This window comes from Fusarium sambucinum, chromosome I, assembly GCF_050947815.1.
Source record: "Fusarium sambucinum isolate potato_lamoka chromosome I, whole genome shotgun sequence".
Lineage (NCBI taxonomy): Eukaryota > Fungi > Ascomycota > Sordariomycetes > Hypocreales > Nectriaceae > Fusarium > Fusarium sambucinum.
The window spans coordinates 38,317-62,496 of NC_139294.1; the positions used below are offsets into that span (position 1 = coordinate 38,317).

At 46.9% G+C, this 24,180-nt stretch overlaps 12 protein-coding genes across 12 annotated transcripts; 8 read left to right on the top strand and 4 right to left on the bottom strand.

Annotated features, from left to right (window-relative positions):
- Positions 1-317: 317 nt before the first annotated feature.
- Positions 318-896, top strand: FSST1_002699 (EthD domain-containing protein; the record flags this gene model as incomplete). Its single annotated transcript, XM_083228712.1, has 2 exons — positions 318-524; positions 573-896. 2 exons carry the CDS (start codon positions 318-320, stop codon positions 894-896), a joined length of 531 nt encoding a protein of 176 aa, XP_083086129.1.
- Positions 897-1,354: 458 nt separating this feature from the next.
- On the top strand, positions 1,355-2,809 carry FSST1_002700 (uncharacterized protein; the record flags this gene model as incomplete). The annotated part of the gene is made up of 5 exons (XM_083228713.1): positions 1,355-1,532; positions 1,590-1,864; positions 1,918-2,036; positions 2,086-2,467; positions 2,516-2,809. The coding sequence occupies 5 exons, from the start codon at positions 1,355-1,357 to the stop codon at positions 2,807-2,809; spliced, it is 1,248 nt and encodes a 415-aa protein (XP_083086130.1).
- Positions 2,810-3,130: 321 nt separating this feature from the next.
- On the top strand, positions 3,131-4,282 carry FSST1_002701 (uncharacterized protein; the record flags this gene model as incomplete). Its single annotated transcript, XM_083228714.1, has 3 exons — positions 3,131-3,153; positions 3,203-3,408; positions 3,462-4,282. The coding sequence occupies 3 exons, from the start codon at positions 3,131-3,133 to the stop codon at positions 4,280-4,282; spliced, it is 1,050 nt and encodes a 349-aa protein (XP_083086131.1).
- A 723-nt stretch (positions 4,283-5,005) lies between these two features.
- FSST1_002702 (general substrate transporter) lies at positions 5,006-6,624 on the top strand (the record flags this gene model as incomplete). The annotated part of the gene is made up of 2 exons (XM_083228715.1): positions 5,006-5,195; positions 5,252-6,624. 2 exons carry the CDS (start codon positions 5,006-5,008, stop codon positions 6,622-6,624), a joined length of 1,563 nt encoding a protein of 520 aa, XP_083086132.1.
- A 2,321-nt stretch (positions 6,625-8,945) lies between these two features.
- On the bottom strand, positions 8,946-9,644 carry FSST1_002703 (uncharacterized protein; the record flags this gene model as incomplete). Its single annotated transcript, XM_083228716.1, has 1 exon — positions 8,946-9,644. One exon carries the CDS (start codon positions 9,642-9,644, stop codon positions 8,946-8,948), a length of 699 nt encoding a protein of 232 aa, XP_083086133.1.
- A 496-nt stretch (positions 9,645-10,140) lies between these two features.
- FSST1_002704 (CocE/NonD family hydrolase) lies at positions 10,141-11,799 on the top strand (the record flags this gene model as incomplete). The annotated part of the gene is made up of 1 exon (XM_083228717.1): positions 10,141-11,799. The coding sequence occupies one exon, from the start codon at positions 10,141-10,143 to the stop codon at positions 11,797-11,799; it is 1,659 nt and encodes a 552-aa protein (XP_083086134.1).
- A 1,577-nt stretch (positions 11,800-13,376) lies between these two features.
- FSST1_002705 (Melibiase-domain-containing protein) lies at positions 13,377-15,651 on the top strand (the record flags this gene model as incomplete). Its single annotated transcript, XM_083228718.1, has 3 exons — positions 13,377-13,407; positions 13,459-14,062; positions 14,103-15,651. 3 exons carry the CDS (start codon positions 13,377-13,379, stop codon positions 15,649-15,651), a joined length of 2,184 nt encoding a protein of 727 aa, XP_083086135.1.
- A 138-nt stretch (positions 15,652-15,789) lies between these two features.
- On the bottom strand, positions 15,790-17,725 carry FSST1_002706 (Zn(II)2Cys6 transcription factor; the record flags this gene model as incomplete). The annotated part of the gene is made up of 3 exons (XM_083228719.1): positions 15,790-16,224; positions 16,271-16,721; positions 16,776-17,725. The coding sequence occupies 3 exons, from the start codon at positions 17,723-17,725 to the stop codon at positions 15,790-15,792; spliced, it is 1,836 nt and encodes a 611-aa protein (XP_083086136.1).
- A 487-nt stretch (positions 17,726-18,212) lies between these two features.
- Positions 18,213-19,850, top strand: FSST1_002707 (general substrate transporter; the record flags this gene model as incomplete). The annotated part of the gene is made up of 1 exon (XM_083228720.1): positions 18,213-19,850. The coding sequence occupies one exon, from the start codon at positions 18,213-18,215 to the stop codon at positions 19,848-19,850; it is 1,638 nt and encodes a 545-aa protein (XP_083086137.1).
- A 341-nt stretch (positions 19,851-20,191) lies between these two features.
- Positions 20,192-21,352, bottom strand: FSST1_002708 (uncharacterized protein; the record flags this gene model as incomplete). The annotated part of the gene is made up of 1 exon (XM_083228721.1): positions 20,192-21,352. The coding sequence occupies one exon, from the start codon at positions 21,350-21,352 to the stop codon at positions 20,192-20,194; it is 1,161 nt and encodes a 386-aa protein (XP_083086138.1).
- Positions 21,353-21,765: 413 nt separating this feature from the next.
- On the top strand, positions 21,766-23,003 carry FSST1_002709 (NADH:flavin oxidoreductase/NADH oxidase; the record flags this gene model as incomplete). Its single annotated transcript, XM_083228724.1, has 2 exons — positions 21,766-21,954; positions 21,996-23,003. 2 exons carry the CDS (start codon positions 21,766-21,768, stop codon positions 23,001-23,003), a joined length of 1,197 nt encoding a protein of 398 aa, XP_083086139.1.
- A 417-nt stretch (positions 23,004-23,420) lies between these two features.
- On the bottom strand, positions 23,421-24,158 carry FSST1_002710 (LysM peptidoglycan-binding domain-containing protein; the record flags this gene model as incomplete). The annotated part of the gene is made up of 2 exons (XM_083228725.1): positions 23,421-23,460; positions 23,524-24,158. The coding sequence occupies 2 exons, from the start codon at positions 24,156-24,158 to the stop codon at positions 23,421-23,423; spliced, it is 675 nt and encodes a 224-aa protein (XP_083086140.1).
- Positions 24,159-24,180: the final 22 nt, after the last annotated feature.

Genomic DNA, 24,180 nt, shown 5'->3' on the forward strand with positions numbered 1-24,180 from the left:
ATGTGCGCAGCTAGATTTCTCGTGTTTACGTATTGAGGCTACATTGATCCATTTCTAAAGGAGTGCCGGTTGGAATGTCCGTATTAGCGTTTTCCCCCTGCATGACTGGCAACCCTGTTCTTGAAGTATTAATAAGGACTTTTTTAATCCCGTCTTAGCGCTTTTCCATAATACTCAAGACTTAAGTTAATATACAACTTCGCTTGTAAACCTTTAGATAAATATTAAATACCGTTGAACTTCTACTTTTAGTTTCCAATTCCACCGATTGTTACCTCTATACCTTAAATCAGGCGACTCCTATCATCCTGGTCATCATGAAAACTAGTTCTATCGCATTAAGCCTCACGAGTCTTTCGTTTCTATGCCCATTAATAGTGGCGGATGAGCCCATTCGTATCGTCACATTTTTCACTCGCAAGCAAGGCCTCACTGAGGCTGAGTTTCACAACCATTGGACCAATATCCATGGCCCCTTAGTTGCTCCGTGGGCCTTACAGTATGGCGTTAACCGATATACCCAGGTATAACGCCCAGTGAACAATAGTAAGGACGCACTGACAAGCTAATAGTATCACACGACGGAATCAAATCGAACTGCTTTGAAACAAGCCCTGAATCTCCCAGACAACTTCATGTTAAACTACGACGGCGCCGCGGATTTTACAGTGTCAAGTATTGAAGAATTTCTCTCTGCTTATAGGGACCCCTACTACCAAAAGGTTGTCAGGCCCGACGAGGAGTCATTGTTCGAGCATAGCGGAGATGCTATGGTAATCAGAGGGTCTCTAGGATGGACTAGTGATATCGTCAAAGATGCAGAGGCCTCGATCGATACTACGGTTGGCTGTCAGAAGTGGCTGGAAGTGAACGGCAACATCGGAAAGGGATGCTAGGTCGTTGTAGTTGTGGCTATTTCCAAAGTCGTATACATTCAAGATACTAAATTTCCATAATATTATAATCTGGAGGTATTCCTTTTTTTTTCCCTTTTCTATAAATTATACATGTTTAAGTAAAGGATATATGTTGAGGCCAGATTACCATTCTTGAATTAATAAGCAAACCTCAGACTAAGCTTATATAATCAGCTCGACGCGCCTACAAATCTAAGAAATGACTTGCTTTAATATACAAGATCATCTAGCTTGGTCCACATTATCATGTACAAGAAAAAGTAAGCAGTTGTGAAAAAGATGTCATTTGAATATGTCTGACCTCTTCAGTGGTGCAATTCCAATTTATTACTTTCCAAACTCCCAAAGAGCAGAATGACAAGACCACGAAACGAGTGGCGCGTTCACATGCGGTCAAACAAGCATTGCAGAACAAGAGAGACATTCAACAAGCATCCATGGAAAACTTTTTCTTCCACACTCCGAAGGATGGAAACAGCATAAAAAGAGCCATACGCAAAGGGAACCGTGATAGATCTTTGGCCCTGTCGCCAAGGATATTGAGTGCGAGTGCAATTGATCCATTCGACAGTCTTGCAATCAAAGGGACGAGATTGCAACATTTCCTTAACAACTGTAGGTCTCTCACTGTCTGCAAATAGAATTCAATGATAGCTAACGAAAGACGAATAGACGAAGCCCGATTAGCACCGGAACCAGTCTTCAGTATTTCTAAAGGTCTCGATTTCCAGAACTTCCAGTCAGTTTTTCGTGCTGGCCTTGTAGACCCTGCTTTGTCGAATGCAGTGATGCTTTCGTTAGCATTCGCAGCTAACGGAGGTGTTACAAACAAAGAATGTCTCATCTATCGAGGCCAGGCCATCCATCATATTCGAGAGACAATGACGTTCAACCATACTGTCTCAGAGTCAACAATTGGTGCAATTTTACTTTTAGTCGGAGTTGAGGTATGAGACCCTAGATCGAATGCCCTTGTGTTAAGCTGACATTGATGTGCCAGGCCCGACTAGGAACGGTATCGCAGGTAAACCTACATATGGGAGCTGTGCAGCTTCTACTTACAACTTGCCAAAACTCAGGTACTCGTCTAACTGAGGGAATCAAACGTGCGATATTCTGGTAAGCTCTTAAAATGTGTTTCTTGCTATCGTCTTACCCTCTTCAATAGGCAAGACCTGAATTCTTCGATCCTAGTTGGTTCAAAGCGAATGTTCCATCATAAGAGCTTTGCAGAGCTCGAGTGGGACAGAGACTCTATTGCTAGGGATCTCTTGCAATTACCGCCAGGCTTCCAGGTCCGATCTCATCTTTTTAGTGATGAGTTTATAGAAGTGCTAGAAGATATCTACGCTCTGGAACGTATCCGCGACGATTATCGACCTGCCGATTGCGTTGTGTCGGCAGTATTCATCAACGGTCATACAGCCTCTATACAATCACGGTTAGAAGCCCTCCCGAAGGCGACACAGCTATCAAGATGTTGCTATCTTGGAGCGTATCTGTGCTCCGTCATGCTGTGCTGCACGGTATGGTGCTCTTTGGTAATTCCTGTGAGTTTTTCTCCAACCCTATGTGGTTCGGTTTTGCTAATCCCATAGGCCAATATATCTACGCAGTTACTCTTTGAACTCCAACAGGCATATCATGATCCATTGTGGGACGAGAATGCGGATTTATTGCTCTGGCTTATTTACATAGGAGGCGCATTCTCTCCGCGTGGACCTGTACGCTCAAGTTACATCAATATGCTGAGATCGGCAATGTCTGAAAGATATGGCTTGTTAAAATCGTGGGCTGAAACTTATGAGGTCCTGAGGGACTTTCTTTGGTCTGATATAGCATTCAGAATCCAAGTCCGAAAACTCTGGGGAGAGGCTTTCGGACAATTCTAATGGAGGCAGATGATTGTCATTTCTGCATCATATCGCGCAACTGATTAATAAAAGACTTCTGGAAAATGTCTTATCCACGACCCTGTAGTGTTTTAACAGAATTGTTAGTGTATACAGATATCTGTCTATTAAATCTTATCTGAACTGATAAGCGCTGTCAGCCCCGCGTGGAGCTTCAGAGGACACGACGTCATTTGGACGTCTTTGACGTCGTTGATATTTCCATAGAAAAAGCTACTACTACAAATACCAGTTTATAAGGAATTAATTACTCTTGTATACACAATCAATCTGTCGGATCTGGAATACACAATAGTCAAGATGGCTTCAAAGAACATTTTTATGTAAGTGTCTTACTCAATTGACCATTCGTCTGATTTTAATATCCGCTAGCACTGGCACCACCGGTTTCATCGGCGGTGACGCATTCTATGCTTTGACCAAGGCTCAGCCAAGCTGGAAGTACACGATTCTTGTCAGAAGTGAGGAAAAGGGAAAGGATGTTCAGAGGCAATACCCTGATGTGAAGCTGGCCATCGGATCGCTGGATGACTCTGACGTTATCAAGAAGGCTGCTTCAGAAGCCGACATTGTTATTCGTACGTCTATCTTCAGCTATGCACCGTACTCATAATGCTAACTTGCTATTCAGACACTGCTGACAGCTCCGATCACGCTAGGGCAGCACGTGCTATTGGGGCCGGCTTACAGTCTACACACTCTGCATCGAACCCCAGTTATTGGATTCATATCAGCGGTACAGGAATTCTCTGCTGGTACGACCAAGACAACAAGCGCTACGGTGAAGCACCCCTGCCAGATCAATCATACGATGACTTGGAGGGTGTCGACAAGGTCACATCTCTTCCCGATACCGCCTTCCACCGAGACGTTGATAAAATCGTTCTGGAAGAGGCCGCAAAGACCCCTGATGCCGTAAAAGTCGCTATTGTCTGCCCTCCCACAATCTACGGAACAGGTCGGGGACCTACCAACCAGCGCAGTCGCCAAATTCCAGGCTTAGCTGAGACCACGCTGGAGAAGGGCTTTGGGCCCATCATTGGCGCCGGAAAGACGGAATGGGACAATGTCCACGTCCACGACCTGTCCACTCTGATCGTCCTTCTTTCTCAGCGTGCAGCATCTTCTGATAATCAAAACGAACAAGAGATCTGGGGTCCAAAGGGTTACTTTTTCGTTGAAAATGGTACTCACAAGTGGAGCGAAATTTCCACTCTTCTTGCCAAGGAGGCTAAAAAGCAAGGTCTTATTGACAATGATGAGACAAAGGTGCTTGATGTGGATGAAGCACAGGAGAAGTTGGGATTCCAGGCTCTTTCGTGGGGGTTAAACAGCCGTGGTGATGCAAAGAGAGCGAGGAAACACTTGGGTTGGAAGCCTGTGAGTCCTAGTTTGGAAGAGTGGTTACCTGAGGCGATCCAGGTTGAGGCTCAGCGATTGAAGAAGAATTAAAGTTATTGTTCTCTGACACATAGGGTGCTCGGGCCTGAAATACAATCTCTTCGGCTTTGCATATATGAATAATGCGACATCACTATAATCTTGCTCAGATCTGATGATATCCTGGATAAATATCTACAGGCCTTGCCAGACTGGTAGCTCACTTTGGATGAATTGAAAGTTCTTTGGAACCCTCGTTCCCGAAATTCACTTCATAAGGCTTCGCAACGAAGGTTAAAGATTTCGCCAATGATAGCTTTGAATGCATAACCCTGATGTTATACGGTCAGTCTGGAGATGACGCTAGCACCGGACCAAGGACACCCGACGAATACCCCGGGCCACTTCCCTCACAAAAGTCATCTCTTGTCGGCTCCGTTTCCCCCGAGACGTCACATGCGCGTGCGGGGAAAACAAGTCTAACCGACCCAAGGATAATCAATGTCCAAATTCCTGCTCAGAAGCATTTGACTCCGGGGTAGATCTGGGGTAAAGAGTGGGACTCTATGCATCGGGCATCGGCATAAGTCTTTTTCGTGTACTAAAGAGGGCAGTCCGGGGGTAAATCTTGGCTTTGGCGGCAGATTATCTCCTGATCTTCTGGTACGAGCGCTTCGGTAAAGGAACCGAAAAAGAAAACTCTCCACATGTCAAAGAGATATAAAGACTGTGGGGATCACTTTCAATCTCCTGTACCCAGTTGGAGATAATTGTCTCTGCTGTCTACAATTCAACATGGCTTCCAAACAGGGAATTGAAGAAGCGCATATTCAAGACGCCGACTCGAATGAGTTCCAGGGCCTCGTTCTTAACGATGTCATTCCAAACGATCGCCCGCCATGGTACGCAGATTGGACACTATGGAAGCTCAATTTATTGCTTCTGAGTGGTTTGTTGACTCAGACGGCCACTGGCTTCGACGCAAGTAAGAACAACACGATGACTTCATGGCAAATAGATCATAACGTACTAACAAACTAGGCATGCTCAATGGTGCACAGTCTCTTCCACAATGGCAAGAATATTTCGGTCAACCAAAAGGAACTCGTCTTGGAGCCATGACCTTTGGTCCCAATGGTGGCGTCCTCATCTCGATCTTGATCTCCTCTCAGCTTTGCGACCGACTCGGCCGTCGTATTCCGATTCTCATGGGATCGCTCACCATCATCATCGGAGCCATCGTCCAGACCTGCTCTTACAACTACGGCATGTTCGTCGCGTCCCGTTTCGTCATCGGCTTCGGTCTAGGAATCGTTTCAACCGCCGCACCACCTCTACTATCCGAAGTTACATACCCCACACACCGAGGAAAGGTCGTGTCTTTCATGATGGTATCTTGGCCACTTGGTGCTATCATCGCTGCGTGGGTCACGTACGGTAGTTTCCGCATGACGAGTTCTTGGGCATGGCGTCTACCCAGTCTTTTACAAGCCACTTTCTCCGTTATCCAGGCGTCGCTAGTTATGTTTGCGCCCGAGTCACCGCGTTGGTTGATCTACAAGGGTCGATACAAGGAGGCTCAGGATATTCTGGTAAAGTGGCACGGTTATGGGGATCCCAACTCTAGACTGGCGCGTTTCGAGATGGCTGAAATCACTGCAACTCTCGAGATTGAGAAGATCCAGAAAAAGTCGCGCTGGGCAGAGTGGGTTTCTTCACGTGGTAACTGGCATCGATTCTTCCTCGCCTTGTACATTCCCGCCATGTTGCAGTGGTCTGGTAACGCTCTCACCTCATACTACCTCTCCAAAGTGCTCAACTCAATCAACATTACCGACCACAAGACCCAGCTTCTTTTGAACGGCGGTCTTCAAATGTGGGGTTTCGCTTCTGCCGTTGTCTTTGCGACGCTTGTTGATAGATTTGGTCGTCGATCTCTGTTCCTCCTTGGCATGTCAGGCATGGGTGCTTCGTACATCATCTGGACAATCTGCTCCGCGCGCAACCAGCAAGAGAACTTTGAACACATTGGTTTTGCGGGTGCAGTTCTAGCTATGATCTTTGTCTTTTCCTTTTTCTACCACGCCATCAGCCCCATCGGCGCGACATATATCATGGAGGCAACACCTTATTCGCTTCGTGCAAAGGCATCCATGCTTTACCAGCTGACGGGCAATTTGGCGGGTGTGTACAATGCTTTTGCGAACCCTGTTGCAATGGAGGCGATTTCGTGGAAGTACTACATTGTTTGGTGTGTCGCTATCGGTATTCATTTGACACTGATTTTCTTCTTCTTTCCTGAGACCAAGGGCCATTCGCTTGAGGAAGTGGCAGAGATCTTTGATGGGCCTGATGCACCAGTTGGGTCCAATGCGATTGGGCAGAAGAAGGTGGATGATATGGCTATGCATTAGATGGACGGTGTAGTCTGGGTTACTATCTACACTTTACCGTTTAATACATTCTGACTTGTACTCTCAAACTCAGATATTAGTCCCGACTAACGACTTGGCCCGAGCGAGGATAGCACCACCTTGAACTTTGTTAGCCAAGTCTCACCAAAGGGTTGACAAGCACTGACCGGCACCCTGGGTCAAGAAAGACAGCACATCTCCCAAGACAAAGACTTTAGTTAGCCATTTCACTCCGATGGGAGAGAGACGTTCGGCCTCAAGAAGTCTGATTAGGCGACACAAGACCATATAAATGGAAGCGGCAAGGAGGGCGGGCCCAAGAAGAAGAGTCAGGCTTTGAATCATGAAAGACCTGGTTGTACATTTTGGAGTCTCGGTCGCAGATAAAGCTCGAACAATATATCCAACAATTTCGACTTGACAGCACAGTTCAATTTAGTAATCTGAAACCCAAGTGATGTTGATGGAAACTTACAAACGCAGCCAACAAGGAAAGAAAGGAAATACCAGGCACGCCATCTGATAAGCTGATAGAGGTGAAGAAAAGTTATTATTCTAAAAAGACTGATAAAAATAGCAGCAGCTGCGAGGGAAGGGTCATAATAGTAGAAGACAAACTCTTCTGGTTCCCCATTAAAGCTTATAATTTTATACGATTTCAAAATTACTTTAATTGCCGATTCTGTATGTGTGTGCATAGGTGATATGTTTATATTATTTATACTTTTTTTTGTTTTGTTTCTGTAATCTACTAGCAAATGCAAGTCACATCATTTATATAGTACGGCGGTTAATTTCGCTCATCTATATACATACACATATATATATTCACTGTGTATCATTTTGGTAGGGAGATACATCGTTCATTGCTGTCGGGTTCTCGGGGTCTTAGTGTCCCCGCGCTTTAGCGCACTGTCGTACTTTAGTAGCTATTCTGACGCAGGCTACGCTCGTTAGTTGTCGAAATTAGGTTTCGAATGCGATTTAATTCGGATTCCCCTCCCTACATCTATACCCCGACAGTCTTACCCCTTTCAAACGCATTTGGCCATCTAAACAATGTCACCAAGCACTCATACCTCACGCTCTGACGTGCCGTTCTCGAGACAACTAACCACTCCACTGTTCTTCCAATAGCAAGAATTGGACACAAAAAGTCGTGTAACGGTTGCTCCCGCTGCAAGCAGCGAAAGGTCAAGGTTCGTAGAAGTTGCATGGTCTCCTTTGTGGTCGATGTGGGCTTGAATATGGATTAGGAACCCTAACGGCTGACACCCTTCCATTGTGACGAAAGGCGTCCTTGCGGTGCCTGTATGAAGAGAAAGCTCTCCTGTAGCCTGGCTCACTCACCTCTCTCTGACCCTGCCTCATCATATGGCCAGGTCAACCCGAACCCAAGATCTTTAGTCAACATGCACCCAACCGGCGTTGGCAAGGTAATTTCCGTCACCCCGAAAGCCGAAGAGTTGTCAAGTTGGGCCCAAGATCTTGGCCTGATGAGCCACTACTCCTCCGTCACCTCCGCTACCCTTCCCGGGGCTAGCCGGCATGTATGGCGAATACATATTCCTAGTCTAGCAGTTACCTATCCCTACCTCATGCATCAAATTCTTGCGGTTTCCGCGTTCCACCTTGCAAATTTGAACCCACCTCAACACCAAGCACATTTATCCAGAGCATTGGAACACCAGCATTATGCAATATGCGGGGTGAAGGCGGAGGTTTCAGCAGTAACTGAAAAGAACTCTCCTGCTGTCTTCGCCGCCTCGTCTCTGCTATTTATTGGAGCTTTCGCCGCTCATACCCCGAAGAAGGGCGGAAATCTACAACAAGCAGTGGACGACATGCTAGGTCTTTTTTGTTTCATCCGAGGCGTTGGAAGCGTTCTAGACTCGTTCAAACAGGACATCCATGATGGAGTATTGGGGGAATTCATGGAATGCAACTCATATACCGGAGGAACAGACCTACTCACATTACTTCTAAGGAGACTTCACCTCATCGCAGAGAGCTCTTGCACGGATGAACTGGACCCTGCGGCTGAAGTCCTGTTAAAGGAAGCAATTTTGGGCTAGGAGAGAGCACTGGGAAGGCTTCAGAAGCGGCTCCCGAGTTGAACGTCGCCATTATTTGGCCAATGAACCTCAAAGATGGGTTCTTGGATCTGATCCGTGCACACCACCCGTGCGCCTTAGTAGTGGTTGCGCATTACTGCACGATACTTCACGCTGTGGGCACTAGATTTTGGTTTATGGAAGATTGGGGACATCGCTTGCTCACAGCCATTGTGGAAGGTATTGCGCCTTGTTGGCAAGAGTTAATCAAATGGCCAATGGACTATGTAAATATGGCACAATTTTCCTAGGACGGGATATGTTAACTTGGAGGGCTGTCGACTCAACAGTGCGCTCGATGGTAATATTGGCTATATAAAATGAAGAGAGACTAGGAAATTCCGTTATGGGAGCATCGAGGTATATTATTAGTATTGCTACAGTATTATACATGTGCACCTTTCTCTTTTCAACAATATCCTGTTTGTAAGTTTTAGAGCAGAGACTTATAGATATATGTGTATTTAGCAGAGACCGATATGCTGTCATTCCAGCTGTGCCTACTGCTGCCGCATCATCTAGCGCAACGCCACCAGGAAGGACTGCGAGTTGGGAAATGGGTGCGACAATGATTTGGCCAAGGGTGCCAAACTTTGGGAATTTAGATCCAATTCCCAAGGCGCCAAACACGACTTGGCCTTCTTTGAGAGAGTCATCCGCGGAGTTCTTGGCTTTGATCCTACCGTAGAAGTCGAGGCCAGGGCTAGCAGGTAGCTGCACCATAAACTTCCCGAACAGGGGATCCTCTAGCAGCTTGTATTCGACGGGATTGATGCTCGCCGTTATGACCTGGATCAAGGCATGGCCTTCTGGGAGTGATTGTACATCTGGTGAGGTAGCTTGCCCATTAAGGGCAAGAGACTTCTCCAGAGTATCGTGAATGGTCGTGTACTGCCAAGCTTGCATTTTGCCGAAGGAATTTTAAGAGTAATAAAATAAGACGGGGGGTAAATGGAAAAAAAGAAGACGACGGTCTAGGTCTCAAGGTGTAATTGCAAAAAGGAGAGCCATATGCCATCATTTTAATAGCAGAGCAAGCTTCCTTTGTTGAATTGGGCTCAGCAATGATCACTAAGAGCGGCTCGGATTGACGATTATCGCGTTCGAAACGTGGGGGCTGGACAGTACTACTTTGGCTTCCGAGCGGGTTCGGGGAGGAGTAGAAGTCCGAGACTAAATTTCGGGTTCGGATTCTAGACTAACGTAATAATGCCTGGAGGAATAGCTACAGCGGGGCTTTAATTCCTATTCCTGGTGGTCTTATAAAAGTAAAATATAAAATATCTCTTCCCTACACTATTCGCAAACCTACATTATTTTTCAGACACCTACTCTTAGAAGTAGCCTCACTTGACGCAAAGTTTCTTTATCATCAAGCCAGAAAACTGCAGCTTATGGTACTATGGGCGACCAGGCTACACCACGAAGCTTCCTTGGCAGCGTAATCGATCGTCTGGCAGCCCGAAGCCTTGACCTTCCCCCAGAAACATGCAACTTTTCCAAGTCTGGAGTAACGATCCCTCTCCCTGATAATGGCCCTGTACTTGTTGCCGACCTATATCAACCTGTTGCTCGAGAGCCGTTGGGCACATTACTTGTGCGCACTCCATACAGTCGAGGCATGATGATGGCCATTGGATCCGCTCGTGTATTTGCTGCTCGTGGGTACCAAATTCTGTTAGTTAGCAGCCGTGGTACATTTGGGTCAGAGGGCAAATTTGACGGCGGATTTTCCGAAGAGAAGGATGGACATGGTGTCGTGGAATGGATGCGCAAGCAGAGCTGGTATACGGGCTCTTTTGCCACACTGGGCATGTCGTATGCGGGCTTCACACAGTGGGCTCTTCTTGCAGACCCTCCCCACGATCTAATAGCCTCTGTGATCATAGCTGGGCCGCACGATTATTCGAAACATATTTGGGGGACGGGAGCTTTCAATATGCACCATTTGTCCTGGTCTAACACGATTGTTAATCAAGAGCAAGGCAGTTTGGTCGAACAGTACAAAGCGCTCTACCCAGAAAGATATCTCAAGACAGTCATCAATGCTTTACCTTTGGCCCAAGGCATTGATTTGCACTTTTCCGGTGTTCGATCTGCACCATGGTTGATTCACGCTATTGGCCACCGCAACATACGCGACTCTACCTGGTCCCCCCTGCAACATGGTCAAGCTTTAGAAAAAATCAACACACCGGCTTTCCTCATCACTGGGTGGTCGGATATTTTTCTACAGCAGACCATGGAGCAATATGACAAGCTCAAGGCGAGAAATTGCCCAGTGAAATTGCTCATTGGCCACTGGACGCATTTGGAATTGCAGAATAAGACAGTGACTAGACGTGTTCTAGATTATTTGAGTCGACAAGTTGCCGGCGAAAACAGCGTTGAACAAGGGCCAGCTGTGGAAATTGGCATTGGAGGGACTCGTCCACTGCAGTGGATTGCTTTGCCAATTTGGCCGCCAGCTACTACTCCTTTTGAGTTCTTCTTAGGTACGGGCGGCATTTTGAGACAGGAGCCGCCTTTGCCTGATGCAAAAGCTTCCAGCTTCACATTCGATCCTCTCAACCCGACGCCGACTTTAGGTGGGCCATTGATCGTTGGTGGAGGGTGCCTTGATGATACTGCTCTCACAGGTAGAGCGGATACAGTGGCGTTTACCACAAATCCACTTACTGAACCTTTGACTATCATGGGCAAGCCTAGTGTGGAGTTGTTTCACTCGGCAGACTGTCCCAGTGTGGATTTGTTTGTTCGTCTCAGCGTCGTTGGTGACCAAGGGAAATCCCATAACATTACACAACAGTATCAGCGACTCAACAGGACAGAGGGCGTCATGTGTATCCATATGGAATTACTAGATGCAGCTTTTACTGTGGATAAAGGTTCGCGCTTGCGTCTTATTATTGGAGGGGGTTCATATCCCATGTATTCTCGCAATGTTGGCACTGGTGAGGTTTCGGAGAATGCTACAGTGGCTCGAGGTGCCTGCCATACTATTTATCATGGCGAGTATGGAATCTCTAAGGTGATTGTGCCAGCTGTCAGTTCTAAATAGTGCTTTTACTTTCTTAGTACCTCTTCTCCCGCTGAAACGTAGCTGTTTGCCTAGGATTGATGCCTTTTGGGGCCCATCCCTTCCGTCGTAGTCCGACGGTCTTGTCCATGCCCGGCTCATCAATAAATATGAGGTGATACGATCTATACCGGCCTAGCTTCAGTCTGTAATTATAGTAATGCTGCAGTTGGGGGTCCCGCTGCTTTGCAACACGGCGTGTATTTTTACGAGTCCACTTGATCTTTTGCAGAGTCCGGGTGATGGTGGAAGGCGACACTTATACACCAAACTCTTTGTATAGAAACGAAATCATCTTACAGCTTACCATCTCGGATTCTTCCACGAGTGCTTCACAGAGCCTTTCTTGCATGAACGGTGTAATCTTTGGATCGGGGCCTCGCGACAGGTTCTATAGATGGTCAAATGAATTGAGCGCAGTATATGAACCTGAGGATAATCTAGAAAGCGACGATGAGCCGGATAAGCAGTGTGCTGGGGCCGATTTCTATTCAATTGCGCTGAAAAAGGACGAGAAACTTGGAGACGATGTGATAATACCAGACATGGCTGGCTGTGTAGAGGAAGATATTCGTGATCGTCATCACGATAGAAGTCTGTTCCTTCCGTCAAGCTTCGACGGCGTATATGATCTAGCCGGACGACCGGGGGGTAGATATACCGCATCTGCGATACGATTAGTGCTATAGATCAAAGGGAAGGGACCACAATTAACTGACTGTATTTTAGTAGATTAATAATTGCAGGAGGAAGAAACAGCTACTGTGTATACAGCTCGGAAGCTTTTTCTATATAACCCTCATTATAGAGTTTAGTTATTGCCCTGACAGTCACATATATTCTTAGTAGGAAATTCAGTTATTAAGAGAACCTTATTTTAAAATAATAAGTTTTTAATCTATATAGATATTTTATTAAATATTAGAGTTATTAAGAGGCTTAGACTTGCATTTGCTTGCATTTGCTAGTAAAGTATAGAAATTAACAAGTAGAGGAAGATATATTATTTGCAGCAGCTGATAATTTTATTCTGTCGGCATAGACAGCATAACAGTTAGCATGCCTAATATATGTAGGGTAAGATCATTTTGAATGTATGGCGCTGTGGCCCTATGACGGTGTTTTCCTACTGAATGTTTACTATTCCGGAGTATCCCGTTTCTTCATGAAATGATGGAAAGTCTTAAAAAATGAAACAAAACAAAAGATACTTAATTAATTTAATAATTAGTTTATGACTTATACTTACTACCTGAAGCTTAGGCAAAAGGAATTCCGTGAAGCTAACAGATAATTGGTTGACTCGGAGTAACAGTGCTACAGACTGAGCCAAGTCGGACATGTCTCATCTCCCCGCGCGATCAGAGCTCAATTAGCCCCATGGGGAAATACTCGGAATTCTACCACAAAAAGAGGCGGGGAACGGAGATAACCAAACTGTGCTAAGGAATTGTCTCTTGAGACATTCAACATATTTATAGAGAGACTCATTTTACTCCAGATCTTGATCTTTGTTGGTATTTTAAAGCCATTTTTTCGTGTTCTGTCTATCAACCAGGATGACCCTTACAACAAACTTCAAAATCGACCGTGCGTCCCCTGTAGTAATATCGTTAGAGCTCCTTAACTGACAATCTTTAGCCATCGTGGTCGACGGGACATCATTCGCCCTCAACGGAAAGAATGTGTCCTACCGCTTCCATGTCGACTCTACGACTGGGGACCTTCTTCTGGATCATTTCGGCGCCCGCGTAACAGAAAACCCCATTGCCCAGATTCAGTCCAACGGAGGAGGCTGGTCCACGCAGGCCCATCTTCGTCGCGAATTTCCAGACCTTGGCCGAGGAGATTTTCGCACTCCTGCTGTGCACATCAAGCACGCAAAGGGTTTCACGGTCTGTGATTTTAAGTACAAATCTTACACAATCATCAAGGGCAAGCCCGCTTTGGAGAAATTGCCTTGCACCTTTGGCTCCGACGACGATGTTTCAACGCTTGTGATTCATATGTGTGATGAGCAGAGTTCTGTTGCCGCCGACCTCTCATACTCAATCTTTTCGAACTCTGATGCTATCGTCAGAAATGTCAAAATTATCAACAACAGTGACGACGTCATTGTGGTGGAGAAGCTAGCTAGCTTCAGCGTTGATTTTCCCCATGACGAGTATGATATGTTGCAGCTCCAGGGAGAATGGACAAGAGAATGCAGCAGGACTCGCCGAAAGGTCGAGTATGGAACTCAAGGGTAAGTAAATGAAGCGCCAGTCATATTCTTCGGCTAACAGTCCAAGGTTCGGAAGCACGACTGGTTACTCATCTCATTACCACAACCCATTCTTGTCTTTGGTCAACCCAACTACAACCGAGTCTCACGGTGACGCTTGGGGCTTTTCTCTCGTCTACACTGGATCTTTCAACGTCGAAGTTGAGAAGAGTCACCAAGGATTAACCCGAGCAGTCATGGGGATAAACCCATGCCAACTCTCTTGGCCATTGCGTTCCGGCGAGTCTCTCCAATCGCCCGAATGTGTTTCGGTCTTTTCCAACTTCGGTATTGGCGACATGTCACGAAAGTTCCATCGTCTCTATCGCCGAAACCTCATCAGAAGCAAGTTTGTTTCCGAAACCCGCCCAGTTTTGCTCAACAGCTGGGAAGGTCTCTACTTCAACTTTGACGAAAAGAGAATTTACAAGCTCGCACAAGAGTCTGCTAAATTAGGTGCAAAGCTTTTTGTACTTGACGATGGCTGGTTTGGAGACAAGCATCCTCGTCTCGACGACAAAGCTGGCTTGGGTGACTGGATTGCAAACCCGAAGAGATTTCCACAGGGCTTGGGTCCTCTTGTTGATAGTGTCACCAAGCTCAAGGCTGCAGGGTCGGAAGAGAACCTACAGTTTGGTCTGTGGGTCGAGCCTGAAATGGTTAACCAGAAGTCTGAGCTCTATGAACAGCACCCTGAGTGGGTTTTGAGCGCTGGTACATACGCACGCAGCGAGACTCGTCAACAGCTTGTCCTGAACGTAGCACTTCCTGAAGTGCAGGAGTATATCATAGATTCAGTGGCCAAGATCCTGGATTCAGCACCTATTACTTACGTCAAGTGGGACAACAACCGAGCCATGCATGAAAGTCCAACACCTGGTAACCAACACGCTTACATGCTTGGTATCTACCATGTATTCGATGAGCTGACTACTCGCTTTCCCAATGTCCTCTGGGAAGGCTGTGCGTCTGGCGGTGGCCGATTTGATCCTGGCATTCTCCAATACTTCCCACAAGTCTGGACATCCGATAACATGGACGCCTACGATCGTGTTCACATTCAGTTCGGCACATCATTGGTGTACCCACCATCATCTATGGGAGCACATGTGTGCTCTTCACCGAACGACATAACAGGACGTTCAATCCCGATGAGCTTCCGAGCTCACGTCGCTATGATGGGAGGCTCTTTTGGATTTGAACTCGACCCGGACCACACGCCCGAGGAGGACAAGAAGCAGATCCCGGAACTGATTGCGCTCGCCGAAAGGATCAACCCAATCATTATCAGTGGTGACATGTGGCGTCTTGTCTTGCCTGAAAAGTCCAATTTCCCTGCGGCAATCTTTGTGTCAGAAGACGGAAGCGAAGCTGTCCTCTTTGCCTTCCAAATGATGTCAACTACTGTTTCCAACTTTCCCCTACTTCGCCTGGCGGGTCTCGACGCAAATGCAAGGTACAAGCTTGATGGAGGTGAAATTTATTCTGGCGCAACATTGATGAATGGTGGTATTCAGTATCGATTTGGTACTGACTATGATAGTAAGGTTGTTCTTTTGGAACGGGTGTAGTTAATGAGACATGCTCTTACGTGCAATCATTGAGGATGAGGATATGAGACACGGTGATAAACCAACAGGAACTCTGGAAAATGATACATATGCTGTGTTAGATCAATGAAAAGATTAATTTTATTCCACAAGATACACTCAATTGAACGACAAACCAATATCGGGATCAAACTGATCACACACTACCGGTGCATCACTCCACGAGGCAGTCACAACAGGTGTGCTCAAATCCAAGAGGTCAAGACCAGTCTCCGGTTCCCAATCCAACGGCTCAACAAATTCATCACTTTCTTCCGCTATCTCCTCGACAATAGCATCTATCTTACAATTTTGGTCGTCCAACATGTCCCACTGGAAATCGATATGTGCGCTCGGATCTGAGAGAGAGAATAATGATTCTGAGTGCTTGAGAAGATTGGGTAGCAGGTGTGACTGTGACCCGCGAACAGTAGATAGAGCATGGATCACCACAGAGAGTAAATCACGAGGGCCGTTATCTAGTGCATTGCATGTCCAGCCGGGAAGTTGAGCCGTGTCAGCAAGACTGACTCCGACATCGAATAACTTTTGTTCCTGGGAAAAAGTTAAAAAGGATTCACGAAAAACGTAAGTATCTTACCATTCCGATACCATGGCAGTCTTTGGACTTGGTCCCCACGGACCCCAAAGCTGACATGATGATCTTCCCTGCATCCATTGGAAGGGCAGGAGGAAGTAAGAGTCCAAATCCAGACGCAGAAGACGGGTTCTGGCCAAATGCAATACGCCACATAGATACCCGAAGCCATTGCTGCGTTATAAGGGTATCGAACCGTTGGCTTTCGATGATTGATTGCTCTGGTTTAACCCTACACAGCTTCTCGTTTATGTTGTGGACAAGTTTCAAATCTTCGAATCTTCTGTCGTCGTTCTCTGGTTGCCATTCATACAATGAGTATGGAAGTGATTCAAAGAGGCTGATGTGGTTTATAAAGTCGTGCATGACAACAGGGCAGTTCGAGTCGACAATTTGTGGTTTGTTCACAGTACTTCGTAACATGACTGGTCTTCGATGCTGTAAGGCGAAGGTCCTAGGGATAAAAGTCAATTTTGTAAGAGACAAAGATATGACGAGGGATTCATACCGTTCTGTTACGAATAAAAGCCAAAACACACGTCGTCTCTTTTCTCTATCCTTGTCAGGCAATCCATGGTATCCTGATTCCCGAGTCAAGTCCAGCGCCTGGGCGAGAGTGATGCTCTGATTGAGGTAGTACCACGCATGACGAGAGTCGTTGAGGTTCCCGTAGCTCGCGAAAAGGAAAAATGAGGCCAGAATAGAGTCGAGAGTCGTATCATCAATGACACTGTACTGTCGTAGAGAATTCTCGGCAAGGCTCACCAGAATGTCTCCGTCTAGTCGCGGTTCAGGTGGAATTTCCGCGTTGAGATCGTTGTCGGAGCCGTCAACGCGTTTATCCAGTCGCAGTTGCATTCTTGTCGCGGCACATATAGCAAGTATGAGTGCATACCGTGAAGACGGAAGTTGGTCTATTCTGGCAGCATCGGCGAGAATGTCGTCGTCGACTACAGGCATGATCGGATAGAGAAATCTCTGAAAGAGCTGTATGTGAGCGACGAGGGATAGCGACATGCGGTTGCAGAGGTCTTCAGTTTCGAAAATAGAGTCATTGGTTAAGGTTGGTATCTCTGGTCCAATGTAGAGTGTCGTGTCGTCCAGATTCGCGTCTTGTGGAGGTGGAAGAGGCTGAAGGTCGTGCTGCGGTGGTGATGGTGTCTGGGCCTGGGTTTGTGATGGTGGCTCACTTTTGCTTGGCTGTGCTGCATTCAATTGATCACCCGGCGTGACGATCCTGAATTGGTATGTATCGAGAGTTTCAAGACCCTGTCGAAGCTGTGCCTGTCGTCTTCCTTGGCCCTGCTTTGGTCCTTTCCTCCGAATGCTGTGACGGTATTGACAACGGAGATCACCGAGGTGGCAATTCTTGCAAGGTAAACCACGATCACACTTGACCTTTCGGAAGCGGCAATTGTCGCACACTTGACCGCGCTTTTCCTGGATAGTAGTAGCCATCGTAAACCCGCCAAACCGGGGCAATTGTTCACTCAATGGAGATATAATCGGCTCATCAAGTGCTTATGGAGTGGCCTTGTTTTTTCATTCTACCACCTGCTATTCTCGGCCCGATGAAAGCAGCGAAAGAGAGGGGTACCCACCTGATCGGTTAGCTCGTTTATGTTGCCAATGAGAATATCGTTACATCAAGCCCAGGCCTAACCCTTTCTTCAGGAAGGTTAACTACACTTAACCAAATGGGGTAATTTTCGGTTCTCAAACGAGTCAAACCATTACCACCTCCCCATGGGGCGACTCTGCATACCCCATGGGGATCACAAGGAGGAAACAGTAGATTGGGAAATACATCCGTTGCGAAGACCAAAGAGTTCCATTATATAACCTCAAGGATGCGGCACCGATCAAGCCAGGATCATCGCCAGCATCAGCATCTCATCTTTCACATTCACAACACCTTCAAATCGATCTATCGCTCCTAATCAGGATGGGCAAAGAAACCCTTGATGCATCGGTCTCACACGCCGAGAGCTACGATGTCGAATCCCGAGTCCCCACCAAGGGAGTTCACGATACCACTGACCAGGCGCGTCTTGGTGCCCAGGCCGAACACGACCTCCCTCCTCTTCAAGCCGTCCGAAAATACCCATGGACCGTGTTCTGGTGTCTTGTTGTCTCCATGTGTGTTGTGATGGAAGGCTATGATACCAATCTGCTTTCCAACTTCTACGCTTACCCTGCGTTTGCAAAGAAGTACGGTCACTGGAATGAAGAGACAAACAACTACCAGCTTTCTGCTCCCTGGCAGGCTGGTCTTGGCAATGGCGCAGGTGTTGGTGCCTTTTTCGGCACACTACTCAATGGACTTCTTGTTACTAAATATGGTCACATCAAGGTTCTCATTGCTTCATTAATCGCCCTTACCTGCTTCATCTTCATTACCTTCTTTGCGCCCAACACCACGGTGCTTCTCATAGGCCAGATACTCTGCGGTCTACCCTGGGGTGTCTTCGCTACCACTGCCCCTGCCTATGCCTCAGAAGTCCTTCCCATGTCTCTTCGCGTCTACATGACCAGTTGGACCAACATGTGCTTCATCATTGGCCAGCTTATCTCAGCCGGAGTCATGGCTGGTCTCGTCAATACACCTGCACCCTGGGCATATCGAATCCCCTTTGCTCTACAGTGGTTCTGGCCCGTTATCCTGGTCCCAATCCTCTGCTTCGCACCCGACACACCCTGGCATCTTGTCCGAATCGGAGACCACGACAAGGCCCTCAAGAACCTCCGACGTCTACGACCCAGCGCCACCGACGAGGAACTCCGGGACGCTCTTGGCCTCATTGTCTACACCAACAACCTCGAGGAGAAGCTTTCCGTTGGTACTTCATACAAGGATTGCTTCCAGGGCTTTGAGCTTCGACGAACCGAGATCGCGATTGTTTGTTTTGCCGGTCAGATCCTCTCTGGTCTGTACTTTGCATACAACTCTACATACTTTTTCCAGCAGGTTGGACTTGACTCTACCACAACTTACCATCTCAACGTTGGTGGTAACGGAATGGCCCTGTTCGCTACTATCTTGTCGTGGATCTGCGTCATGCCATATGTCGGACGACGAACAGCCTACCTTTACGGCATGTTTACCATGGGCATTATTCTCTTCATCATTGGAATCCTCAACACCCGCACTGATAACGACAAGATTGGTATGGCTCAAGCTGTTTTGACCCTGGTTTGGACATTCGTCTTCCAGCTCTCGGCCGGTCAGCTTGGTTGGGCTCTTCCAGCTGAGATTGGTTCCACACGACTTCGTCAGAAGACTATCTGCTTGGCCCGCAACGGTTATGCTATCATGGCTGTTATTGCTGGTGTTCTTCAGCCCTACTTTATGAACCCTACTGAGTGGAACCTCAAGGGTTATACCGGCTTTGTCTGGGGTAGTACTGCATTCATGGTCTTCGTTTGGGGCTACTTCCGCCTTCCCGAAACCCGCAACCGAACCTTTGAGGAGCTCGATGTTATGTTTGCCAAGGGTGTTTCTGCACGCAAGTTCAGTTCTTACCAGATTGATTCTTTTGACGAAGCACACGATGCTGTCCAGCAGACCGAGCGAAAGGCTTAGTTATATATGAGTAACAGTGACACATGAAAGGAACTGGGATGTTGTGGAGGTGCAAGTAGGCTAGAAAGAGTAGCATTAAATTGATATTCATGGTTTTTTAAGTTGAAGAATGACTTTTCCCTTCATATTATTTATTTGAGTTATTGAAGGTATAGAATAAATATGGAATTTTAGTCTTTTAGTCTCCTGCTAAAGCTATTTAACAATCCTCTACCAAGAGAATTGTCAATGGTAAGGACTATCAACGTCTGATCAGGCCATTAAACTCAAGGAGGGTCAGCTGACGGAAATGCAATGCGTTTCTGCCAATAATTCTTGAGTATGGCAGTGGCACATAATATTTACATCTTCAGCCAGCTGCGAAAGCCGTCATCCTCTGCCAAGGCCGTCAAATCCTCCTCTGCCAACATAATATGTGCTTCGATAGTCTCATTCTTGCCAGTTGGTGTTCTCCGTTTTGGCAGCAGTACCATATTGCCATCGGCCCAATCAATATACGGATACCGCGAAAAGACTGGCTTGCCCTCCTTTCCCTCGGCGGAATCTTGGCTAAGAGATGACCCAAAGTCATACTCGTAGAATGGTGCATTTGCAAGACTTGTTGAAATGAAGTCGACCCCATGCTGACTCATACACCCTATGCCAAGGCTTGCAGGGTCCTCTAATTTTTCCAGCGTTTTCAGGAAGCCACCAATGTATTCATTAGTAACTTTTCTTGATGCATCATATATGGCCTGCGCTACTGGGGCCAACAAAGAGATTGACAGATGGTTGAAAAAGCCAGTCGTGACCAATGTATGAAGTGAAACATCAGCCGATGATGTAAGAACGACATTGCCCATATAAGGCCCCGGCTTGTTGATTGTTGGCCCTAATTGTCGTCTACCATCTACCATTTGGAAGAATCTTGCGAATGGTGTTGGCGGCTGCTGTGCCCGGCGTGATAGACGTACACGTGTAACATTGGACCAGACCATAGCATTCAAAATGGAGTTTGTTGTGACATGGCAGCCGTCATCTGCCAAAACTTGTTTGGCGTACTTGAGCTTGTCACCTGAAAATGCGAATATCCTACTTGTCTTTTTCCTGTTATCCTCTGTCGATGCAGCGATATCTTGTTCAAGTATTCTATCATTTCGATAACGCTGGAGACTTGTTTCGATACCGGTAATCTCAGGCTCCGCTGTGGCATTTGTAGCTGTGGCAAGTCTGGCTGTTCGTGTAAGAGGCTCGTAGGGGTCGGGAAGGTTCTTCGGTTGCTGCACCTCGTTCTCGTTCTGGTCTTGCTGACGGGTGAAAGAGGCCCATAGTTCAGTCAATATCGCAAGCCCTTGACCGTCCATAACACCATGGTTGACGCATATGTTAAGTATCAGGCCTCCTTCGATCGGTAACAGTGGACCATCGCATAATATAACGTGGGTTACGTAATGTCCAGTTACCCTCCAATTTACATGCAAGATTCTAAAAGTAACTGAAATTTTATTGCTTTGACTGGGCATTAGCGCTGAAAGACTTAAGTATTTTCGCTATTTATCTCGGATAGCTCCGAGATGTACCCCAAAATCATAGCAGTGGAGATAACCACGAGTCAGGATCATCATTTTCAGTATCCTCTTTTACGTTATGCTAAACATGATTACAAATGTGGTCCCGCAAGGCATTACGTACGAAGATCTACAACACATTAAATTAAGCATGAGTAAGAAAGACATCAGAATTTGTTTAACGTTGATGCATAACGTTATGTTTAAAGCCCTGGTACAGGTTCTATTCCTGCATTCCATTAAACTATCAATCTCCCTACTTAAATAAGGATTAGCTTGGTCGAGTTATTCCAGAATCCAAACAGAAACGCAAATATTCTATCTTCTACCAAGAGAGCCTTACTTAAATACAGCAACTACTGATCAATATGACAGTCCAATCACAACAACAGTCCCGGGCCATTCCTGTCCTAACCTCCCAGAACGGCACTAAGCCTCAAGACGCAAACAAGGAAGTCGTTCAGAATGTCGCCGCCAAGGGAGTGGAATACTTCAACCCTGAGCAGCTTCCTGCACCTGGCCTCGGCCTGAATGGCCCCAATGATACTCTGCCAAAGGTCTTTACACCCATCAAGATTCGCGGCATGACCATGCCCAGCGTGGGCCTGGTCTTATCATGCTAGAAGCCACCGCTGTTCAAGCACGGGGTCGTATCACACCTGAAGATTCTGGCATCTGGCTCGACTCTCACGTTGAGGGACTGCGAAAGCACGTCGAGTTTGCCCACGCCAACAACTCCCTTATTGGCATCCAGATTGCCCACGCTGGTCGCAAGGCCTCCTGCGTTGCTCCTTGGTTAGACGCCGGACTTGCTGCTGAAAAGGCTGCTGGTGGATGGCCTGATGATGTGGTGGGTCCTAGTAACGAGCCCTTTGCCCCTGGTTACCCTATTCCTCGTGCTATCACCCTCGAAGAAATTGAGCAATTGAAGGAGGACTTTGTTTCTGGTGTTCGTCGAGCGGTCAAAGCAGGGTTTGATGCCATCGATCTTCATTTCGCTCACGGTTACCTTGTCTCGAGCTTCCTCTCTCCTGCCACCAACAAGCGCACCGACAAGTACGGAGGTAGTTTCGAGAACCGAGTCCGACTTGCCCTCGATATCGTAGAGGCTGCTAGAGCTGTTATGCCCGAGGATATGCCCTTGTTCACTCGCATCAGTGGAACTGACTGGCTAGAGAACAACCCCGAGTACGAGGGAGAGACTTGGACTCTTGATCAGAGCATCAAGCTTGCCCACCTGTTGGCGGACCGAGGTGTAGATGTTCTTGATATTTCCAGTGGTGGTATCCACAAGATGCAAAAGGTTGCTGCTGGTCCTGGTTACCAGGCACCTTTCGCCAAGGCCATTAAGAAGTCGGTCGGAGACAAGATGTTTATCAGCACTGTTGGCAGCATTGAGACAGGTACACTCGCAGAGGAAATCATCGCCGGTGGGAAGGATGATACCCCATTAGATCTCGTGGCTGCTGGTCGTCTTTTCCAGAAGAACACTGGTCTTGTTTGGTCATGGGCTGACGATCTGAACACTTCCATCCAGATCGCCCATCAAATCGCGTGGGGCTTTGGCGGTAGAGCCAAGAAGAACGCTCCCAAGCTTGCCTTATAAGGAAGCCCCAATTCGGTGAAATTACAGATAGAGCACATAGTGCATAGAGTATAGTTTATAAATCACAGATAGAAAGGAGATTATATTATCATCTCAGAACTTCTCCATCCCCAGCATGAATCATATGCACGATACACTATGGCTCTTTTTGTCACCTCATGTTAATTCAAGACGTTCATGTGAGATTACAATTCAAAACAAGCAAGCAGGAGAAAAGTAGGACACGGTTGATACTAACTATCTAGGTTTACATACGAGTTCCTTCCGTTTCCTTGTCCTCATCTTTGATACCATCAAAAGCTTTAGGGCTAATTTTGCCTTTAGTAGTATACTTAGGAAAAGAATTCCTTAGTGTTGCGAGATCGATACTATAACTGACTTGAATCAGTGTATAATAGGCGTTTCATAGATACATCCTTATGGGCTCTGGCCACACTTCCACTCATAAAAGATTGCCCTAAGAAGTAGGATTAGTATTAATTCGGTAGAAAGTTTAAGATATTCGCAAGATTATACTTACTGCATAGACCAGCTTTCCGTCTGGGGTTGAGATGCAGCTTCACAGCCATTGATACCAATAGCCAATAGCTCTCTACACTTGGCAGCAGTGATATCCTGTTCGATGCCAAACCCATTGGTAATTACGAACTCGTAACTGCCACGAAGGGTTTGGATATCGAAGCATTTCTCCTTCTTTTCGCCAATGGCAAACTTTCCGGCACCAGCTTTCAAGCACCATTCGGTGGCAGCGTTCAATGCTGTTCTCTGGTTAGGTGCCCATGGCTTTGCTCCCGAGGCGTTGAAGCAGTTTTTGGTGACGGGATATTCGAATCCAATTGTGTGGACGCAGACGTTGGCGTCGGCCCACAAGTTCAGGCAATCCTTTCCAACGGTGGGATTCCACTCCTTAAACTGATCAAACGAGATGCCGTGGTTCTTGGAGATCTTGGCGCAACCATCGCCCTTCTTAACAAAGTAGAAGCGGTCACAGTTATCAACCATGCCGGGCTGGATAGGGAGTGGCGTCGTCACGGCGTTATCTCCCGTTACTGACGAAATAGCCTTCGCGCTTCCCTCGGCGGCTGTAGCTGTGGGGGCTGCCAGAGACACGCCAGCGTTGGCGACAAGGAATGTTGCAATGGTAGTGAACTTCATTGTGATATGTAGTAACGAATGA